Raw genomic sequence first — 22,849 nt, 5'->3', positions numbered from 1 at the left:
GCAATTTTAGATATCTGTAACAAACAATTGGGTCTCACAGACATGTGGAGTTCTTTACCTGAATATAAGTAGTCATTCCATAACTTCCATTATTATTAACCAAGTAAAATACGCAGACACAAAAATAAATCAATCATGGAAGAATAACATGCGATTCTGTTACACCTTCAATTTCTACCATGACAAATGAATTTCACGAATCAGACTAACTAGAATGAAATCAAACTAACTAGGAAAATTGTTTTCCTTCGTCATGAGGGAGGTGACAAATCTGTATCATCGTCAATAGGTGGTGGCGGTGCAGGACTTGGATAGACACCTGGAGGTATATCTCGTGGTTGGATTGAAAGCAGCTGCGTTGAATCACCAACAACATCCGCCCATCCATAATGCGGTTCAGCCCTTTTATACACAAATCATCAAACAACGGATTTTAGAATATATTCCCCAAACTTAGAAATAAAAGAGATCAAAACTATTACGTTTGAAAGGAATTTTCAACTGAAAATGTGAAAATAAAGGCTTTGTCTTACTCGTAATATGTTCCTTCATCCACCACTATATCCCAACTTTCTCCGGTTGTGCTTTTGCCATACTTGTGTACTTTGCTGACAAAAGGAAATGAATAATCAATATTTTATGTCCTACTTTGTAAAATCTAAGGTTATAAATTATAATTGCCTCCCAAAAGTTTTAAGCAAACAAAAATAACTGCATACCCATTTCCAAAATGCTCTTCTCCCCATGTCCTAGACCACCCTGCACATAAAATCAAATCAACATTTCAGTTTCACAAGAACATCGTTAAAACATATAAGCAAGTTTCATCGGACAAATAAGATTCCTATATTAGATTTTGTACAGGATGAAAAATTGATGAACAAGAATCAATCATTATTAACAACATAGTCAGCAACTCAGCATTGAGCCAACAGATAAATCAGTTCAGTCAGATTGTTAACTGCTAGTAATGGTTCCTTAAATCATTAGTATCATAGGTGAAATAAGAAAACTAAGAATGTCATTATCTTTGCTCTATAATATCATAGTATGTGTCAATAGAAATCTAGTAGTGCAGGCCCAGGAAAAAGGCTTGCATATGTGGGCTAGTAGATAGGAGCTATGTAGCACGGAAGTGACTCAGATTTTGGAAACAGAACCTCAAGTCCCATGCCATTTCTGCCTTTTTGGGCTTTGTTAGCACAAACACGAGGCAATCTCAAGCTCCAGAAGTTTCATGCTTCCTAGGATAGCACATATGCAGAGAGCCTTAAATCATCACTGGTACTCTAAATCTCTGATGTGTAATCTCTAGGCATTTGTTAACAACTAAGAAGTCATTCGAGTACCAGGAAGGCGGGAATACTAAACATTTTAATCACATCCCAGCTATCCCTCAGTATTTATGTTTCTTCTCTTGTTGGAGTAACAAAGTGAAAAAGGCAGGAAATTGTCAAAGTGTAATGACTTAAGGTAGTCAATATGTATACAGGCAATCTGCAGTCTGAAAAACTGAAATCATGAATGTCAGAGAAAAATAGCATCACATACGTTCATCACTGGGAGATACATGCCAAGTTTCTCCTTGGCGTGAACCAATGCCGGAGAAAAACTTCTCCTCCCACTTGTCTCCCCATTTAGTTCCAAGTTCAGTCTCGGCCCACTTATCTGTCCTGGAAAAGAAAAAAAAACATTAATTAATCCACACTTCATACCTGAGGGAAGTATTAAAGCAGATACGTTACACATGGAACTTGCAATTTTTGACAAAAGATCTCATAATATATTGTTCTATAGTCTAGGAAATAGTAGAAGTGCATCAATGATGTAATCATCAGTTTTCCTGCAAGAATAAAATTACAGCATAGCAATAGTAGAAGCAAAGTTTATCACTTCCAATGACCAAGTAGTGAGAATCAAATCAGAAATGGCATATTAAGCAAATCTTTGTTCTTAACACACTGTTCTAGGGTTGTGCAACACCTACCTAACAAATCCCATTAGCAAATTCTTTAATATAACAACACGCAAACATAATAGCTTAAACACTTAAAGGTTAGTTGACTATCATGGAAAGAGTGCAACAGATTTTCTCCAAAAGAACAGAATTTGATAATATTGTATCTTTTGTTTTATTTCATGAGAAATAGTTTATCCTTTAGCCACGAAAAAAGCACAAACACAAACACAATTTTAGCAAAGATTGGCTGTAACCATTTTAAGACGGATCCTCTTCCATCATAATGCTCTCCCCACTTTTCCCACCATGACTGTTCATTCAGCCTGCCATACTTGTGTGCCCCCTTTTCTGTCCAACCTTTAGCATCATATTTCTCCCACCTGAAGGCAATTAATAAATAAGAAGCATGTTTGTCATAACCATGAATAATCAAAGATTATATAGTTCTTGGATACTTACCATTTTTCATACCATCCAGCATTTTCAGAGCCAGATTTAGCTTGTTTCTGGGCACTTCTCTCTATCCTAGCTATATTACTGCCAAAAGAAGGGTAGCATTATTCTCTATTAACTCCAGAATGACATTGGAAATGGTCAAATTAAGATGTGCTAGGAGCAAGCTTCAATTCAAGGCATAAGAGCAGAAATTTCCTACCTCCACTCATCTTGGTGCAGCATTTCTTGCCATGTTTCCCACCATGAATCTCCCTCAGCATTTCTTCCAGATTTCTCAACACCTGTTATATTTGCCAAGATGAGAAGCCCAGATAAAAGGTTTAACCATCAAAGACTAAGACACTAGTCAAAAAGACCTATATACTATAAACACAACCTTCTTCCACACATAAATTTTTACACATTATTTTAACGGTGAAACCACACACAAAAAGGGAGCTGGGATAGGCTAATGGCTAAAGACCAATTTACTATCTCAATCTAATGGAGGTGAAACTAATCATAAGCATAACATACACGATTAGACTTTTTCTGCAAATTAATAAATCTTCTATATGCTTTCATATGGAAACAAAAGAAGAAAAGAAGTCATATTATAGGGGGGATGGCTAGCCATGCTTCAGGATAAAATTAGAAATTTTTAACGGTTTACCCACAGTAAACATGACTTGGGTTGAAAGTCATTTTTTCTAAGAGGGGGGAACCAAAATAGGACTAGTAAAGGTGAACATGTTTCAACCAACATGGAGCCAACCAACATCAGAACTTACTCGCAGTCTTCATTAGGTTTTGGACTTTTGGTACATGGTACTAGTACTTTTATATTGTAGGCAATAGTTACACACTCAATGCTTAGCTTACGTTACATTGAGTATTGTCAAAATGTCACCTGCTTCCAAAGAATTATAAGTGATTTCAATAATATATGAACCCTGCCACATATAAATATTGACAATGTCACAAAATTTTACTATGAAGGCAAAGCTACATTTATTCAGCTCTCTGAGATGGGAACTATATAACATATAATTATCTGACTACATAAAAACTTGAATAATGAAATGAACTCGTACAAAAAGATGTTTGTTCTTCACCAACCCCCTTAATCTAGTTAAGATGCATACAGCATATATTCACTCTATTACAGGTAAGTTGACCTACAGGTACACAACTAACAGCCACAGAATTTGTTATGAAAAAAGGGTAAAAAATATGTGTACCTAACTCTTTGTATCCAGTCCAGTCACTTTTCTCCCACCACTGTCAATAAAATCAACAAATCCATTAAATCATCCATGTAGGAGACAATGAAAGAAAAATAGCAATAATCTTATTGGCATCAAAGCGATGAACCATCAAGTTAACTTGGAAAGTAATATGCCTCCTGGATAAGATAAAAAGCACACATTTTTTCCAAGGGGGGAAAAAGTATTATACCGTTTCTTTCCATTCAGAGGAAGCATCTTGGGACTGACCACCCATTCTTGTCCATCGGCATCTGTACCCATTTTCCCCAAGCTCTTCCCCACTTTCACGATACCAGGTACTGCCATCTTCATTGATACCGGTTTCATTCACATTTTCATTTACCAAGTTTATGCCCCAATCTTTCTCATTTGCAATGCCAGTGTCTATGATGAAGAAAAACAACAAAAATATGTTGAGAACAATGATGGATTTTGCATGCACAATTATACAATCCACAACTATTAGCCCCCTTCCCATTCTACATAAAATAGTTTTAAACCATAAATAAACAAATCCAGATACCTCTCTTGGGCGGCGTGTCACGTGATTGTGGACCAGAGTTACGTGGACTACAACGAGGTTTAGAATGAAAGCGGACTCTGCAATAAAAGACAAGCCTATTAGGAGCTGAGTGGGACAATTGTATAAGTTTGTTACATTCTATAGGTTATAATTTATTATTTCTACTCCATCATTAACTGAATCTTTGTACAATCATTTATCTTCTCCTTCTTCCTTTGTCACAATAAACACAATAATGCTCTCAGTAATTGGAAATATATTATCAACATTCCTGGTTATCCTGAACCTTAAACAATTTATACAATAGATCTATTCATATAGCACAACTGTCACATATATTGACTAATGAGTAGTGCTGATACTATACAATAAATTTCAGGTCAACAACTCATTTCCCTCAAATTAAAAAGATTCAGAATTCTATTGCAAATATATGAACACAATTTTATGAGATTTATGACACATTTTAAATAAACAATATATAGCACACAAACTTAACAGAATCCGATTGCGGAACTGATGAGACTTACACACCTGCACATGCACCAAAAACACAACAATCATACAGAAGAGTGTCCCTCATATGCAACAGGCAAAATGATGACTCCCTTTCATTGTTGGACCTAACAAATGATTGCCAATTATCAACATTTTATTTTTAATTATCATGACCTAAAACTCTAAAATGTGCTCTTGTATCTTGACTTTCTTCTTCAAAAAGACTTTAGTGATATATTGTAAAATGGACATCTAATGACTTCTAATCTGCAATCTGCACCTCTGCAGTCCTTACCATAGGCAAGAGCCTCATGATACACACTAAACGCTGACCTTAGTATATTTTTGTCCAAACAATCCATTCTTCTCAAAGTCACTGATTTCAACACTCACAAACCATAAATTCTCATTCTGATTTGAGCCATAAGACCACAACTAACCATTCTATCCTCACACATTTTCTTTTTATTCATTTTTTATGAATCGTATACTGCTCAATTCCAAAAGATTATGAGACAGTAGAAGCAGCTTTAAGTTAGATTTTTAAGACACCATCAACTCTCATCAATCAACAAAATATGAAAATCTCAAGCTGTAACTACCAATTACCAGTATGCTGAATACTCAATACTCAACAAATGAAAGTGACCGTCACCTTTCCTATAAAATTCACAATTACAATCCTATTTGATTATGTATTCCCAAACTAATCTCATTCCAATTCACAAAAGACTACAGTCACTAATCCATCCTCAAATTATTGACAATTTTTTTTACATGCTACTCAACTCGCTTCAAAATGAGTGGAGCCAAGTCTTCTATTTAATTTTGCTATACAACGGCTTTTAACTTCGCCAATCAATTATTGAAATTTCTCCAGCGTTTTAGTTACCAACTACCACTCTTTAGAGCACTCATTTACTCAATAATTTAAAACTGACAGTCTCCTCGACTGTTGAATTAACAACTTCAAACAGCTGAACAACTACTTGACTGTAGAAATGCAGAATTAACAAACTTCAGACAGATAACCTTCGATAGTAAGACAAAGACGTCCTCGAAACTCTAAACACCAGCATTATCCTATTTGATTCGCATATTCCATGAGCAAGCAATAACAGTTTAATAGATCATCAATTCAAGCAAAAATAAACTCATTTCTCATGCTCAAATTACATTGAAATACACAGCAGGATAATAATAAACCAATTCGCAGCAATTCAGCCAAAATAATTCATAAATCTGAATCAAAATCAAACAGTTAACCAGAAATATATATATATATATATATATATATATATATATATATATATATATATATATATATATATATATATATATATATATATTCCGCTACTGTATCTATGAATTCACAATTCGGCGAAAACGAAGGAAAATCCAACAGACCAAAAGTCACCATCAAACGATACAACAGAAAACAATAAAAGGATAAAGTACATTCCATACTTTAAAATTCCAGCAAAACACAAAAGAATTAAAAAATGCATATATTAATTATAAAAAATTAAATAATAATAACAACAATTAAAAGAAAAATAAAATGCGAGGAGAAAAAATTAAGGAGACGTACGGAGGAGAAGCGAAAGGCAACGAAGGCAAAGCTTGACTACGAACCCTACGATTCGTAGCACTCTTCTTCGGATCAAAGCGACGCCATTCTTCGCGTTTTTCACCATGTCTTTTCTTCGAAACTACTGCGTCTGAAGAGCAACAACAGTCAATTCGTCGAATTCTCTCTCCTCCTCTTATGTCTACATCTCCGCTGTCGCCGACACCGGAGAAAAATCTCCGGCGATGCTTGATTCCGGCGGAAGTAGCGGAGGCGGAGATGTCGAAGCTTTGACAATGGAGTCGGAGGAATGAAACAGCGTCGCTGTGGAGATTACGGAGCTTAATGCTTAAAAATGGCGCCGTAAATCCGCCGGCGGAACTTGCCGCCATTAATGTCGATTTTTTCTCTCTTTGATTAATATCACTCTTTTCTGAATTACTGGAATGTCATTTCTACCAATCAATCAATCAATAAATTAATAGCAAATTAATTCGCAATTAAATTACGAAAACATGAATAATCGGTGAAATTGTGTATGAACAATGTCAATCTGCAGAAATGAAACCCTAAATTTGAAAATGGAGGAAGAAAATGGCGAAAGTATCTTGAGAGTTGAAGAAGAAAATGGAGGTTGAAGAGAGAGAAAAAGGAAGGAGGAGAAAGAAAGAGAGAGTATTTTGAGTGAGTGAAGGTGTGTTTAAATAGAAACGACGCGAGCGAAAAGGAGGAGAAAAAACAGAAAGAATTGTTATTAATGAAATAAATAAATAAATAAATAAATAAATAAATAAAAAGGGAGAACATTGTTTGAGGATCGAGACAAATGTTTATTTTTATCGAGTCACACTTGACGCCGATGCTTCCAATTATGGTTATTTGCTTTGTCATTTTTTTTTTAATATTTTTTTTTAACTGTATTTGACTATTTTCTTAAAGTCTTAACACAAACTTTTAAAAAAAATCGGGTGTACAATAATAAAAATTGCCTAAAGTGATTTAAAGTTACCATTGAAATAACACTTCGTTTTTAAATACTTGCTTCATTTCTTCGTGTGCGGAGTTTTATGAGAAATTGGAGAAAATAATAAAATATGTAGAAATTGTTTTATACATTCGGGTGTACCGTACACCCATGACTATTTGCTCTCATTTTGATGTTTGTTTTTCATTCTATCATCAAATGAAGAGTAAAAACTAATCATGGGGTTAGTTGGGTGTACGGCACATCCCTAGTGTATATAACAATCTCTCAAATATGGAGGTTGTGGGATCGGTGGAAGAATAAAAAAGATGTAAAAAGTAAAAGGAGTTGAGAGAATATAAAATTAATAAAATATGATCTATATTGGGTGCATTAGTTGAGAGAAATAAATTAAATATTGTAAAAACTTTCCAAATAAGGAAATGGAGCAAGTATTTAAAAACGGATGGAGTTAAGTTACTCTAATATGCATAAAAGTAACCCAATAAAAATGAAAATTATCTATGTTTTATTAGTAAAGAATCACATTTTAAATGACTAAAAATCAATTATTAGTGATTGAATGTAATTAAATCACCTTTATAAAAATTTTCTTGTTGTCTATTTATATAAAAATTCTATTATATTTAAAGTTACCCAAAAAAAGGCAAAAAGTAACTCTAAAATTAGCTAAAAGTTACCCTTATACTGCTCGATGTGCACTAATATTAGTGTAAATCGGGTGTATACAAAAGTTTTTCAAGTGTTAATTAGGAGCTAATGTGCGTAATGTAATAGTTAATTTCTTTTTTTTTTAAAACACATAGTTAACCATTTCTAAATACTACTACTCCACTTATTTATCAATTACTTCCTCCGTTTTTTAATACTTGTAACACTTCCCTAAAATAGAATTGTTACAATACTTGCAACACACCACAAATGGAAAGTTATTTTGGGAAAAAGCTATATTATTTCCTTTATTTAAAACACATGGCCCACTAAATTACACTCCTAACAACCACTCACCCCATTTTAAAGTATACTATATCATGTGAATCCCACATACTTTAAATACCGTAAAAAAGTATGTGTTGCAACTATTAAAAAACGGAGGAAGTATATAATTAAGGATAATCAAAGATTTTAAAAAGTTTTAGGAAAATTGGATTAAAATAATCCCAACTATTAGCGGTGGGTGCAAAATAATATGATCTCAATTAATTACTTTCAATGGTACCACCTTTTGTAATATATGTGCAAAATGCTACGCCAGCTATCGGAGAAGGTATCTCGAGGAATCTTTCGTCCGTATTTATTATATTATTTTATACTATTAATTATTAATTATTTTTTTTCAAAATACATAATTTTTGCATTTTTATTTACAATAACACACTATTTTCACATGACACACATTTTAAGAGAGATATTAGTCATGATAACGGACAAATTAATCAAAAAATTTTTACCACCAATAATAAGAAGAAAGTGTCATGTTTAACAAATGAAAAAGAAAGTGTTAAGTTGCTACGATTAAAACTTGTAGCATAATTTGTACGCTTACATAGTCTAATCATTTTTTCAAATAGCTTAGCATGTCAAAAAGTGTGTTGTAAGTATAAAAACCAAAGGAAATATTATATTAATTTGGTTTTTAATACATTTTTTGAAACTAATTATATCATAATATGCATTTAATTACCTTATTTACTTTTGTTTGATAGATACAAAAATTTCTTTAATTTGGAGAAATAATTTCCTAGCCTAACAAAGGGTGGAGTATTATTAATTGGGGTTGGATGAAATTATTAACATAAAATGTATTTTGAAAACAAATAGTTTAATATTAAAAAATAATAATAAAAATAATAATAATATTGAATATGAACGGAATATTCCTTAAAATGTCTTCTTTGGTGGCTGACGTACCATTTTGCACATATAGTACAAAAGGTTGTACTGTTGATAGCAAATAGTTGAGGTTGTTGCACACACCATTAATAGTTGGTATTATTTTAAGCCAATTTTTCAAAGTTTTATCTTAGTGGTTAGCTTTATGGGGTATATTTATCTATTAATTATCATCATTATGGATATTTATTAAAAAATCACAATGTAAATATTATTATATTGACATTGATGGATAAATGTACGTCTTGAAAACCTTACATAATGAAATACACTAAAATTTGGATGAAGGGAATAATATTTTTTATAGCACACGTATATAGAGATTGACGATTGAACGTTCGTGTTACAGATTAGGCAAATTTATTTATTTTTTTTTTTTATTATTATTATTATTATTATTATTATTTTGGTGTTTACAGAGTAGGAAAATATTTAAACGGGACAGTTAAAAAGAAGCATACATAAAATACATCTTAAGGTATTAATGGCCACCCGTTTTTGAAAAAAAAAAGATATTAATGCTCAAATATACATTAAAAATGTTTCAAAAAAAATGTACATTAAAAATTGCACAAACACAAATGAGAAGGTATTGTGTCAGTCCGGACTGACGAAATATTTTGTCAGTCCGGATTGACAAAATGTGGATTTTTGATATCCTCAATTGGCGGGATGATATTCTTTATTGGCTGGATGATATCCTCTACTAACTAGGTAATATCCTTTATTAACTATATGATATTTTTTTATAGGCTGGATGATATTTCTATAGGCTGGATGATTCCTTTATTGACTAGATGATATCCTCTATTGTCTGGATGATATCATTTATTATCTAGCTATATGATATTCTTTATTGGCTGGATGATATTTCTACTAGCTGGATGATATCCTCTATTAGCTATAAGGTATCATGGCTGGATGATATCATCCAGCCAATAAAGAATATCATAGACACAATCATAAATGATAGCATATAGCCAATAGAGGATATCATCCAACCATAATATCATATATCCAATAGAGAATATCATCAAGCCAATAGAGGATATGTATAACTTGTTTGATGATATGTATAACAATGGCAGAACCTCCATTTAAGATCTTGTACTCAAGGTCATGAGTATAACATAACTTGCTAATTTCTCAACCAAAATACATGCATTTGTTATCAAAACGCTCACAATTCAACATACAATCATATGGGACAATCAATTTCAACAATTATACATCACATAAGAAAGCCCCAATTCAATTTTTTGGGCATTTTTCGAAAAATCCGAGAATCTCAAGCAATTAAACTTTCTCTCGCTTTCGCCATGGATGACCTCGCTCCTCTCCTTCACCGTAACCACCACCAACTTCTCATCGGGTGGAAACTTGTTTTTTATCGTCGCAAGAGAGATGACGATGATACTTCTCTACTGACGAAACATTGGGTGTGGCTTGCCGCACCCAATACTTTGTGAACACAAATAAAAGGTTGAAAACGAAAGAAGAAGCTATCTCGCTCTTAACAACACATAGACGTACCATAGCTAAATGCGTATTCCCTCCATCCCTTAATTAGATGCCTACTTCTCTTTATCATATGAGTAATAAATACTAGAAATAGACATTTAATAAAAAGAACGGAGGAAGTATGATAGTCTAAGATAGATCACAACATTACGACTAATATTGCTACAACAACACCAAATTCTACCCTTTGAGCACGAAATGAACGCAAGACCAACACATTAACATAACATGATTACCTAACCCTTTCTCTCTCTAACCCCATCCTTATCCTCCTCCGCCTCCACCGCCCCCCTTTTCTCAGCCCCTGCTCGCCGACGACTGGGGCGCTCCGCCTAACCGTTGTCGCCAGCGAGCCTAGCCCTGCTATCCATTTCTTTTTTTAGCTTTTAGTTTTCGTTTTCGTTTTTTGGTCAGTTGGTGTAGTTTTCAGGGGTTCCTCTTCGATTGTGGTTTTGTTTACTTGGGATCATCCTCGAGTGTTTGCGGCTTGCTTCAACGAATCAAGAACCAAAGGCTAGTCTTAATGCCGCCGTCAAAAGGAATTTCGTTAATTAATTCCCGACGGTAAAGGTGAAATTAAGGTTAGAGTTTCCTCATGTGCCCAAAGTTAGGTTCAGTGAGGGGTTCTTTACGTTGTCGTTGACGATTGTTCTTGATGGTGGCTTGGGCTGCTTGGTAGTGGCTTGGGTTGTTGCCATTGAGGTTGTCGTTCCTCTATTAAGTAGTTTGCTTGCTTTCTTTAATTGTTGTTTTTGTTTTTACTTTAGTTTAATTATGTTGTGTTGGTTTAAGTTGTATGATTTGTTACTTAGGTTGTTCTTTTTAAATAATTCTCTTTCTCTGCTTGGTCATGAGTTAGAGTTTCATAGAATACTTTTAGTTTTGGAAGTTATCGAAGTGTTGTCGTGGTTTTTGGAGCCTTGTTGGGTTTTGTAGGTTGTAAGATTAAGCAATCCCTTTTTTTGTTAGGTGGGTGGTCCTACTAGTAGCCTTGTCGGGGTGTAGATGTGTTCCCCTGATAGTTAATACAGTTCTCCAGGGGGGAAGTTATTTGCGCAGGTAGATATTTTTCCCTGCATGTGGAGTTTGCGGGAGGAGTGTGGTTTTGGAGGAAGAGTGTGGTTTGCGGGTCTTGTTGCTAGGTTGTACGATGATAAGGGCATTCAGGTAATTGCTATCATCCCGTTGTTCGCTTGGGTGATGACAAGGTCAGTCATCGCTGTTAATCAATATCTAGAAGGAGGCTACCCATCTTTAATGTTTGGGTTAAGAGAAGTCCTCCATTTTCTTGCATTCTCTGCAAGTAGAGTTGCAAGAGGAGAACCTGCATTTGGATGCACAGTTTCTCATAGAGTCGTTAAAGTAAATGACTCTATAGGTTTTGTTCCCAGACTCCTAGGATGTAGTTATACTTTACGACCCCTAGGAGTGGAATGGTGTCATAGGTCCGTTCTTCAGCAACATGAGGCATATTTCGGGTTCTTCCGTCTACCAACAATTTCCATCACGAGTTCCCTTCGCTTTCAATGCCAGCTCGGGTTCTCTTCAAGGTTTGTGGTCTGCGCTCTTGGTCCATCTCGGCTGTTTCAGTTCGTACGGCTTCTTTTGGTCCACAGTTTGGATGAGGTTTGGTTTTCTGGGTTGCCTGGGCTCCGCAGCTACTGGTTTGCTGCAAGACCTTTTCCGTATTTTGTTCTCTTTGATCTTCCTACAGTGGTACTTAGCGTGTGTAGGTTTATGTGTTCTTGTTTTAGTTTGTTTAGGTTGTAATTCTGTTTTTATTTCATAGTATCTTTTGTAAAAAAAAAAAAAAAAAAAAAAAAAAAAAAAAAAAAAAAAAAAAAAAAAAAAAACAAACATGATTACCTAAATTGCTAGCTCTATATACATTAACTAATTATCTTGTTATACTTATTATAAGCAGCTCATAAATGTATAACACTACGTAACATTTCATAAATAATACGATTAAGAAAAGGGACAATTATGTGGATGCGAGGGTCAAAAGTTTTAGGTGGTTTTGATTGATTTTTTATTTTTTATTTTTTATTTTATTTTATTTTTTTTTCAAGAAGAAAACTAAGATCGTAAGATAAAAACTAAATTAATTGGTCAAATGTATACATTACAAACCACACAATAGACAAATGCATGGTAAGATGTTTAAAGACAGAACAAACAAAATAATCACTAAGGACAAATTGAGAGTTAAGATAACAAATAGGGTCAAAACTTTTTGATAAATATAATATTGTATTTAGGGTCCAATATTTTTTAACTTTATTTTTGGGGTCTAGATTAGAAATTCCGGTGAGTTAACCTTATTTTAACTCACCATTAACCTTAAATAAAAAAAATTAGACTCTTTTAAAAAAGTTAGACCCCTATCTAATAAATTTATACCCCTAATACATTTAATTATAGAAATAGCTAATAAATTTTGTACAAAGATCCCAAATTAATAATAAAAGCTAATACAATGTCGAATATATATACCACTTTTTCAAATTAATCTAATTCTCTAAATTACTATGGATAATTTAAACGCTTTTAAAAAAAAAAATGCTTTTTTTAATTTAACAAAAACACTTTTTTTTAATGGGTGAAAAAAAACACTTTTGTTAAACTAAAATCATACAAAATGATCTGATTTTATTTTAAACAATAAAACATTTTAGTAATACTTCGTAAGATTTAGTAATTTAGGAAAATAAATATTTTTCATTAAAAAATTTAATATCATAATTATTTAAATAATTCGCACCAAAAAAAAATAATTATTTAAATAATAATTTTTAATTTTTTTCTGTATCTAAATTCTCTAAAATAAGGATGCGATAAAATCTCCAATTTTATTTTTACAATAACACGATATGTCAGTTATGCATATTTTTTTTTATTACTATTAAAATCTAAGTTTATTTAATAAGATTCATATTTTATAAAATTATTTCAAATCTTAGTTATATTAAAATATTTTACTGCTAATTTAATTCTTAGTATTATTATCAATGTTACACTTTTAATTAGTGAAAATTTGTCTAAAAAAATTGTGAAATATATTTATTGATTTTCTTCTAATTACATATTTATTGAAATGAAGCATGAATTATTATAGAATACTAACTAAATAGCTAATTATGTATTTTAAAAGTGTGCTTACACTACCCCCGCCCCCCCCCCCAAAAAAAAAATTAAAAAAAACTAAGTTAAATTATAATTAATAATAAAAAGTATCATATAGGAAATGATATCTAAAAAAATTTTTTAAAAAAAAAACTAGAAGGGTCCAAGTTTTTCAATTTTTCTAATTAGTTGTTTTACTTTTTTGAAAAAAAAGAAAGAATTTTTTTATTGGTTAACTAGAAGGCTCCAATTTTTTAACTAAGGGTCTAACTTTTTTGCACATAATTAATTAACTCTCACCGGAAAAACTATTCTACATATAAAAAAATTAGACCCTAAACACTATTTTTCCAAAAAGTTGGACCCCAACTATGATCTTAGCTCGACAAACAAACGTAATAAAACTTCAGATTCAAAGTGTTGCAACTACCATAACTAGATATGATAGTCATCTCAAACTCTAATAGAACACGACACTATGACCAAAGTTGACACTACACTAACACGAAAACCAATCCCATGAGCACGAAATTAACACAAGAAAAATACATGAACACAACTTGTTTACCCGAATCGCTAGCTCTATAAGCATTAACTATTTAATTTTTCCGTACTTATTATAAGTACGTAACTCTTAAATAATATATGTATTGTCAAAGTCGCACCTTCATCTACATAACATTTCATAAATAAATATGATAATGAAAAGGGACAATTATGTGGGTGCGAGAGTCAAAAGTTTTAGGTTGTTTTAATTTTTTAAAATTTTTTAAAAATTTTTTAATGAAGAAAACTGAGATAGTAAGATAAAAACTTAATTAATTAGCCAAATGTGTATATTACAAACCACACAAAACACAGATGGTAAGATATTTAAAGACGGAAGAAATAAAATAATCACTAACGACAAACAAATTTAATAAAACTGTTTCCAGATTCAAAGCGTTGCAACTACCATAACTAGATATGACAGTCATCTCAGACTTTAATAGAACACGACACTATGACCAAATTTGTCACTATAACACGAAATCCAACCCTATGAGCACAAAATGAACACGAACAAAACATGAAGACAACTTGTTTACCCAAATTGCTAGGTCTATATGCATTAACTAATTAATTTTTTCATACTTATTATAAGTAACTCTTAAATAATATATGCATGTATTGTCAAAGTGGCACCTTCATAACATTTCATAAAGACAATGAAAAAGGATAATTATGTTGATGTGAGAATTTTAGGTGGTTTAAATTATTTTTGTAGCCATACTTCATTTCTTTTTGTTTACCTCATTTTGCATTTTGCACACTTATAGATGCACACATTTGAGCACAATCATATTAAAGTCTAAATAAAAAAAGTTTATATTATTAAATTACATATTAAAATATATTTAATAAAATCTCCCATACGTATGATTTTCTTATACGTAGTATAAATTGAGGAATACTCGCCCATCAAAAAAAAAAAAAAAAGAGGTAATTGTTTTTTTTTTTTTTTTGGAAACAGAGCTAATTGGTTTTCTAGGAATCAAGTTACAATCCATGCCCAAAGCATGTGTTATCCACTTCGAATGAATAAATTCATTGTGATATATTTTTTTTTTTTTTAATTTTTTATTTTGCAAAATGTAGTAGATTGCCATTGTAAAGAAGGTAGCTTATTAAATAATGTAATTTGGAAAATAATTAGGCAACTCAAAGCTACAAGGAATATAACTATAGCTATTTGTTGTGGATACTCTAATTTTGCTATTAAAATGGAGTCATTGCAACTTTGCAAGGAGGAAGTAACATTATTAATACTTATCTTTTTCCAAAAAATTAAATTATTTATACTAATCATTTTACATTTTGAAAGAATTTACACTTATCATTTATTCTGTAATTAATGATAAAGTCATTATTATTGGTTTGACACTTTGACTTAGTAAAAGAAGTAGGCCAACACAAAACACATTAAAATACAGAATTACCGAAAGTATGCTACGAGTACATAATTAAGAAAGTGGAGAGAATTAGTAATAAACTCAATTTATTAGCTAAAATTGGGTCCATTTCCCTCTAGCTGGATCCAGATAAAATAACACGCAACTATATAAAATGAAAATCAAATTAGGAACTTAATAATAATAATTTTTGAAAAAGGATTTACCAATACGAAGTATAATACAAGTATTAACAAAAGTACAAAACAGTGCATACTTTTTTCTATAAGAATATAAGATGAACATCAAATTAGGCGCTTAATAATAATCAAAGCCTCATAGAGTCATATAGGTACATATGCATTTTATTTTTTTATTTTTTTTTTTTGGTAAAATGAAGGGTCCTATTGGGTCGGAACTTCTCACGGGTCAACTTAGAACAAGTTAGCGGGTTAGACATTTGGGAGATTGGGGGGAAGGTAAGGGAAACCCACTCCCCAAATTGTTAATAGTGGGAATTAAATCTCCAACCTCATAGTTGGAAGGTGCTCTCCTTTCCTCTAAATCAAACTTAGCTTGGTGTATGCATTCAAGTAATTAGGTCTCCTAAAAAAAGTCCCTCATCTAGGGTTTGTTCTTGTCCCTCGTCTAGGGTTGTTCCCGTTCTAGTTAGTTTTCCGGTGGTGTCTTAGGCTTTTCCGACCAATTCTCTATCGATTTTTCCCTTTCTCGCCCTAGCTTGAACAATGGAACCGAATTTACTGGAGGATTTGGAGAAATTGCGATTGACAGAGGATGAAAATAAGATCATTGGTGAAGGTGTTGCGGAAGGTGTCGATGACGACACAAAGAATCAAATTTCGCTGACCTTAGCTGGCAAATTACTAACAGGGAGACCCTTTAATGTTGAGGCAATGAAGCGTACTCTCTTATATGTTTGGAAAATCAGAAATAATGTGGCAATAAGGATGGTGGAGACAAATTTATTTGTCTTTCAATTCTTCAGTGAGGATGACAAGAGAAGGGTAATGGATGGCTGCCCTTGGTTTTTAGTTAAAAAAATTGCTACTCTTGACTGAGATTGTTGGTGATGAGCAGCCATCGGAAGTTCGTTTCAAGAACTCGCCTTTTTGGACTCGAATTAGAGATGTCCCTTTCAACAAACGATCGGCGGACTTTGCGTATGAGATAGGTGAACACTTAGGAGGTTTCTTGGAGTTCGATGACTCGGACCCTCTTGGATGGAATGAGTATTTGAGGGTGAAGGTACTTGTTGACATTAGTAAGCCTCTGCGAAAGGGAGTTAAAATTGCTAATGGCTTACAATCCTCAAATTGGTGCAGCATCCAATATGAAAGACTTGCTGACTTTTGCTATTATTGTGGGAGAATGGATCACACTGACATAGAGTGCAAATTTGTTGATGAAGAAGAGGTGAAAAATGGAGTAATGTATGAGTACGGTCCTTGGCTAGGTGCATCACCCAAGAAACCGGCTCGCCTCTCAATTTTGATCAAGAAAAAGAGAAAGTGTGGCTGTCGAATCTCAAGAGTAACCAAGGTACAAAGTTCCCAGGGTATTATGATCCTCGAGTAATACGGAAGGTCCCCCAAAGTGTGGCACGGAAACTGTTCAACTCCCCCCCTTTACAGACTGAATCCAGTAAAGAGGGGAGCCTGACACTTCATCATGATGCCACACCACAAGAGAAGGCTTTAGACACAGCAAACAAGGACAAGGCAGCAAGTTCAGGACCCTTAATAGACTCTCCTATTCTCGAACAGCAGCTGCAACAATCTGTCGAGCTTGAGGTCGTTGGTGGCACGTTACCTCAGCCAGTTAGAACTCACCCTCTTGCAAGTTCTACTCACTTTATGCCCGCTCAAGAAACTGATAACATTTGAAAGGTGTGCAAGTCAGGGGGGAACTCAAACAAGTCCTGGAAACGCATTGAGAGAGACATTGATTCTACAATGGAAGAGCATCCGCCTCTTGTTGGGAAGAGGAAACATCTTGAGCAAATTTCTAAAGTAGTTTTTGATGAGACACAATTTGGGAAGCAACTGAAATCACACCCTGAGGTGACTCACTTTTCTGCTAGTCCGGCGGAGGTTGACATGGATCAACCCCGCCCTCCCCAATGAGTCTCTTATGCTGGAACTGCCGGGGTCTAGCTAGTCCCTGTGCAGTTAGAGCACCACGTAAGTGGTGCACATCTTTAGTTCCTGATGTTTTATTTTTGTCTGAAACAAAAGTTAATAAAGCTATTGCTAAAAATAATTAAAATAAGTTTGGTTTTTCGTATGCTTTTGGTGTTAGTAGTGTTGGAAAGGCTGGTGGCTTGTGTTTGTATTGGAAAGACAATGTTGATTTTTCTTTGTTTTTTTTTTTCTCAAAATCATGTGTATGGTGACATAAAAACTGGTACTGGTTTAATTTGGCATTTTGTTGGTATTTATGGTTGTCCTGAGTCTGAAAATAAACACAAAACTTGAAGCCTTTTAAGAAGTCTCTGTGATAATTTTGAGGGTCCTATTTTGATTGGTGGGGACTTTAATGAGATCCTATCATATGATGAGAAGGAGGGGGGAGTTGACAATGAGAGAAAGGAAATGGCGGGTTTTCGTGATGCTCTTATAGACTGTGATCTTCATGATTTAAGCTACTTGGGTCAGTGGTTCACATGGAAAAGGGGCTTGACTGTTCAAACTCATATTAGAGAGAGACTTGACCGTTACGTAGCTAATGGTAAATGGCTCGACATCTTCATGCACCCAACGCTGGAGAACCTTGATTGAGGTAAATCTGACCACTCTCCAATTTTTCTCAGATTTGGGTCTCATAGGCGGAAAAAAAAGAAAAAAAAGAAAAAAAGGTTTCGGTTTGAAACATACTGGTTGCTCGATGGTGAATGTGAGGAAATAGTCAGAGGGGCTTGGCGTGACACTTTTGGCAAGGTGGAGGATCGGGTTAAGTGTGTGGCCGATGACCCGCAGACTTGGAGTAGGGGAAAATTTCAAAAATTAGAGCAGCAAATGATACAATTGAAGAAAAGTTGAAAAAGGCGAGAAGGGAAAAAGTGACTAATGACTCTCTTACAAGATGTGCCGACCTCAATAGCGACTAGATGATCTTCATGATAAGCAGGAAGCCTATTGGTATCTGCGCTTCAGAGCCTCAAAGATTAAAGATGGAGATCGTAACACAGCATATTTTCATCATAAAGCTTCACAGAGAAAATCGAGGAACGAAATTAAGGGCCTTTTTTATGATGATGGTAATTGGCAAGAGGAGGAGGAATACATAGAGAAGATTGTCCAGAGCTTCTACCAGAATTTATTCTCAGCAGGCACACTATCGGAAGAAGCTTGTGTGACAGTCTTAGAGTCAATTGAAGAGCTCATAACACCAGAGATCAACTCTAAACTTCTGCGCCCTTTTTCTAAGGAGGAAATTTTTGCCGCTCTCCCAGATGCACCCTTGCAAGGCTCCAGGACCTGACGGTATACATGTTATATTTTTCAGAAATTTTGGCATATTGTTAGTGATGATGTTTCCAGGCTTGTTAGTAACATTTTGCAGGGCAGGGAGTCTTTTGGCACTGTTAATAATACTAACATTGTTCTCATCCCGAAAGTAAAGTCTCCTACTCTGGTGTTGAAATTTAGGCCCATTGCACTCTATAATGTGATTTATAAAATCGCCTCGAAGGCTATTGTTATGAGATTAAAGTCCATTCTTCCTGGAATCATTTCTGAAATCAAAGTGCTTTTGTTCCGGGTAGGCTTATTACAGACAATGCTCTTATTGCGCTAGAATTGTTCCATACGATGAAAAAGAGATGCAGTGGCAGGAAAGGAATAGGATCTATGAAGCTCGATATGAACAAAGCCTATGACAGAGTAGAATGGAATTTTCTTGAAAAATTACTTTTGAAGATGGGTTTTGCCGACAGATGGGTGAGGACCATTATGGATTGTGTGACTACGGTCAGATACTCTTTCATTGTCAATGGGAATGTGTGTGGCTCCGTTACTCCTACTAGAGATCTCCGTCAAGGTGACCCCCTATCCCTGTATCTTTTTATCCTTGTTGCAGATGCTTTTTCTGGTTTAATGCGAAGAGCTCTAATTGATGGCTCTATTCATGGGGCCAGAGCTACTCGTAAAGGGTCGGAAATCTCTCATCTTCTATTTGCAGATGATAGTCTTCACTTTGCAAGAGCCAACCGAAGGGAGTGTTCAAAGATTGTTGAAATTCTCAACATATACGAGCAAGTTTCCGGATAGAAAATTAACTATGAAAAATCGGAGGTTTCTTTCAGCAAAGGTGTTAGTGTCCCAATGCAAGAGGAGTTATTGAGTGTTTTAGCAATGCGGCAAGTTGAAAAGCACGAAAAGTACCTTGGAGTTCCAACCATCATCGGAAGGTAAAAAAAGGTGATCTTTTCGGGACTCAAGGATAGGATATGGAAAAAGCTGTCAGGGTGGAAAGAAATTTTTTTATCGAGAGCAGGGAAGGAAATTCTTCTCAAATATGTTATCCAGGCCATCCCCACTTACATCATAGGCATGTATAAAATTCCGGCAGGGGTAATTGATGATATTCATGCCATGATGGCACGTTTCTGGTGGGGTCAGGAACAAGACAAGAAGCGAGTGCATTGGTAAAGCTGGAAAGACCTTTGTACTCCTAAGTGCCTTGGAGGTATGGATTTTAGAGATTTGAAGGTGTTCAACGATGCCCTCCTTGGTCGGAAAGCTTGGCGGCTCACGTGTAACCCGGATTCTTTATTGATAAGGTTCTCGGTGCTAAGTACTATGAGGGAAAGAGGTTCGTTAATGCTTACTTAGGTGTCGGAGGTAGTTATTCCTGGCGTAGTATCTGGACTTCGAAGGCTTTGTTTAAAGAGGGACTGATTTGGAGAATAGGGAATGGATCATCTGTGGACATTTGGAGCGAGCCTTGGGTTGACAACGGGGACATCCGTTTTATTAGCACTCCGATTACAAACGAAGTCCGAGTAGTGAGTGAGTTAATCGATCACAACTCTTGTGAGTGGGATGTGCAGCGTATCGAAAGTATTTTCAATGATAGAGATGTTCGTAGCATCCTAGCAATTCACTTGAGTTCTAAAGCTGGTCCGGATCTTCTCACTTGGGCGTTTTCCTTTGATGGATGCTACTCGGTAAGTCGTGTAGTCTTGATCTTTTCCACAAGTCTTGGCTGGACATATGAAGCTTAGATGTTACCCAGAAAGTACGACATTTTCTATGGCGATTATGCACAGGTACTCTCCCTGTAAGGGATTACCTGAAATACCGACACATGGCTGAACACTCTGACTGCCCCTGGTGTCGTGGCATCCCTGAAACTGTGCAGCATGTGTTCTTCGACTGTCTTACAGTCCGTTAGCTGTGGGTGGATTGCGAGTGTATAGAAATGTCCCTTTGGCCTAACGATATGTCCTTTCTTGACTTACTTGAGTCTTGGAGTAAACTTGATGCAAAAAAGGTATGTAGGGGAGTCATCTTAATGTGGAATTTGTGGAATAGACGAAACGAAATGGTTTTCAATGGAAAGGAAGTCTACCACCCCTTAATTGCTGAACGAGTTTTTCGTCTAGCTTCTGAGTGCAACTCCTATGCTAAGAGAATTTATGGGGCAATTAAGAAAACCACCTGTCGTAGCCCGAAATCCTGGAAAGCTCCACCTGAAGGTACAGTTAAGCTCAATTTCAACGCTTCGCTTAGTGTTGAAGGGTGGGTGGGACTAGGAGTCATTGCTAGAGATTGGAGAGGAGAGGTTCTTTTCGTTGCTACTCGTCGGGTGAGAGCTCACTGGCCACCGATCATTGCCAAAGGAAAAGCTGCTGCCATGGCTATTAAATTGGCTAAAAGCCATGGTCTAGTTGACATTATTATTGAAGGTGAGAGTCAGGTGCTTATCAACCGCCTATCCAAGGCTTCAACTTTCTTCACTGACCTTGATAATATCCTTGATGATATTTTAGCTTCTTGTTCTTCTTTTAATTCCGTTTCTTGGTGTCATGTTAAGCGGGATGGAAATGTTGTTACTCACAATTTAGTCCGTTTAACACCATTTGACATAGAATAAATTTGGGAGAATCATAGCCCTTGTGAGGTTTCTCCGTATGTAATGATGGACAAATTATCAATATAATGACACCTTAACGGGTTTTCAAAAAAAAAAAAAAGGTAATTAGGTCTCCAATATTTACACGAATCGGATACTTCATAATTTTTTGATCTTTTGAACAAACTTATGAATGAACATGCTATGTTAATGGGTGTAGACACTAAAATTTATTATTGTGTTAAATTAAGTGAATTAATTGAAAAAGCTATCAAAGTAAGGGATCTCCCTCCTTTAAAATACCCCATTTCTCCTTTGTTTGAGAAATTTATGCCTCAACAAACATTTAACATAAGTGATTGAATACTAACCTTGGCTATGGACAACTATGGCGTATGAAAAATGACAATAGTGAAAAAGGTGCAAAATCTACAAGTTATCCAAATCTAAAATTTACTACGACTAAGTTTTTAATAGTACCTATGAGAATGAATTACGTGTCAGTTTGTTGGTGCTTAAGATGACATGGCAAGTGGATAGGCTATGTTTGAAAAGAGGACAGTCTGACGTGTTAGCCAAAAACATGAGGACGTAAATATTGGTGAAATGTGTTGCCACGTGTCAAGAGTAGAATAAAAAGATTCAAGAACATGGACATCTGTTGCTAAACTAGGAAACCAAATTGTTGATTCTGGTTACTTCACTTTTTTTGTTTTGGATAAGCTTTAACAACTCAGCTGTCTATTTATTTTCTCGTCATCATAATTTTTTTCTTTGATCGCAAGTAGAGGTGTCAAAACCGAACCGATTTGAAAAAAGCTATCCGTTTCGAACTGTAACCGATCCGATTTGATCTGAGAAATTCAAGACCCAAACCCGATCTGTAACCGAACTGAACTCAACCTGAATCCGAATTTAACCCGATCTGAACTTAACCCGGCACCGATTTGATCCGACTTGAACTCAACCCGAATCCGGTTTGACCCGACCTGAACTCTAACTGAACCGATTTGATCCGACCCGAGCTCAACCTGATCCGAAAT

General features: G+C 34.8%; 3 protein-coding genes across 3 annotated transcripts; 2 read left to right on the top strand and 1 right to left on the bottom strand.

The window, feature by feature from the left end:
• Window positions 1-75: 75 nt before the first annotated feature.
• Window positions 76-6,938, bottom strand: LOC145590997 (protein EARLY STARVATION 1, chloroplastic-like). The gene is made up of 11 exons (XM_081647384.1): window positions 6,276-6,938; window positions 4,187-4,263; window positions 3,854-4,047; window positions 3,637-3,676; window positions 2,616-2,697; window positions 2,420-2,497; window positions 2,215-2,340; window positions 1,552-1,673; window positions 720-759; window positions 534-608; window positions 76-402 (listed from the first exon to the last, which is right to left on the bottom strand). The coding sequence occupies exons 1-11, from the start codon at window positions 6,644-6,646 to the stop codon at window positions 252-254; spliced, it is 1,356 nt and encodes a 451-aa protein (XP_081503510.1). The 5' UTR covers window positions 6,647-6,938; the 3' UTR covers window positions 76-251.
• Window positions 6,939-19,540: 12,602 nt separating this feature from the next.
• LOC145592276 (secreted RxLR effector protein 78-like) lies at window positions 19,541-19,999 on the top strand. The gene has a single exon (XM_081648727.1). It carries the CDS (start codon window positions 19,541-19,543, stop codon window positions 19,997-19,999), a length of 459 nt encoding a protein of 152 aa, XP_081504853.1.
• A 1,153-nt stretch (window positions 20,000-21,152) lies between these two features.
• Window positions 21,153-21,827, top strand: LOC145592275 (uncharacterized). The gene has a single exon (XM_081648725.1). The coding sequence runs from the start codon at window positions 21,153-21,155 to the stop codon at window positions 21,825-21,827; it is 675 nt and encodes a 224-aa protein (XP_081504851.1).
• The last annotated feature ends 1,022 nt before the right edge of the window (window positions 21,828-22,849 follow it).

Source organism: Chenopodium album, chromosome 18 (genome assembly GCF_948465745.1).
Source record: "Chenopodium album chromosome 18, dcCheAlbu1.1, whole genome shotgun sequence".
Taxonomy (NCBI): Eukaryota; Viridiplantae; Streptophyta; class Magnoliopsida; order Caryophyllales; family Amaranthaceae; genus Chenopodium; species Chenopodium album.
Note: the sequence above shows the minus strand (reverse complement) of the source record. Positions and strands in the feature narration are given on the sequence as shown.

Bases quoted from the DNA above. Each gene is read 5' to 3' on its own strand.
- LOC145592275 (XM_081648725.1), top strand. From the start codon at position 21,153: ATGTCCCTTTGGCCTAACGATATGTCCTTTCTTGACTTACTTGAGTCT.
- LOC145592276 (XM_081648727.1), top strand. From the start codon at position 19,541: ATGAAAAAGAGATGCAGTGGCAGGAAAGGAATAGGATCTATGAAGCTC.
- LOC145590997 (XM_081647384.1), bottom strand. From the start codon at position 6,646: ATGGCGGCAAGTTCCGCCGGCGGATTTACGGCGCCATTTTTAAGCATT. The intron at 4,264-6,275 runs GTACGTCTCCTT...CTTTTATTGCAG, and splicing joins TTGCCTTTCGCTTCTCCTCC to AGTCCGCTTTCATTCTAAAC. The intron at 1,674-2,214 runs GTTACAGCCAAT...TTTCTTTTCCAG, and splicing joins AGAGGATCCGTCTTAAAATG to GACAGATAAGTGGGCCGAGA.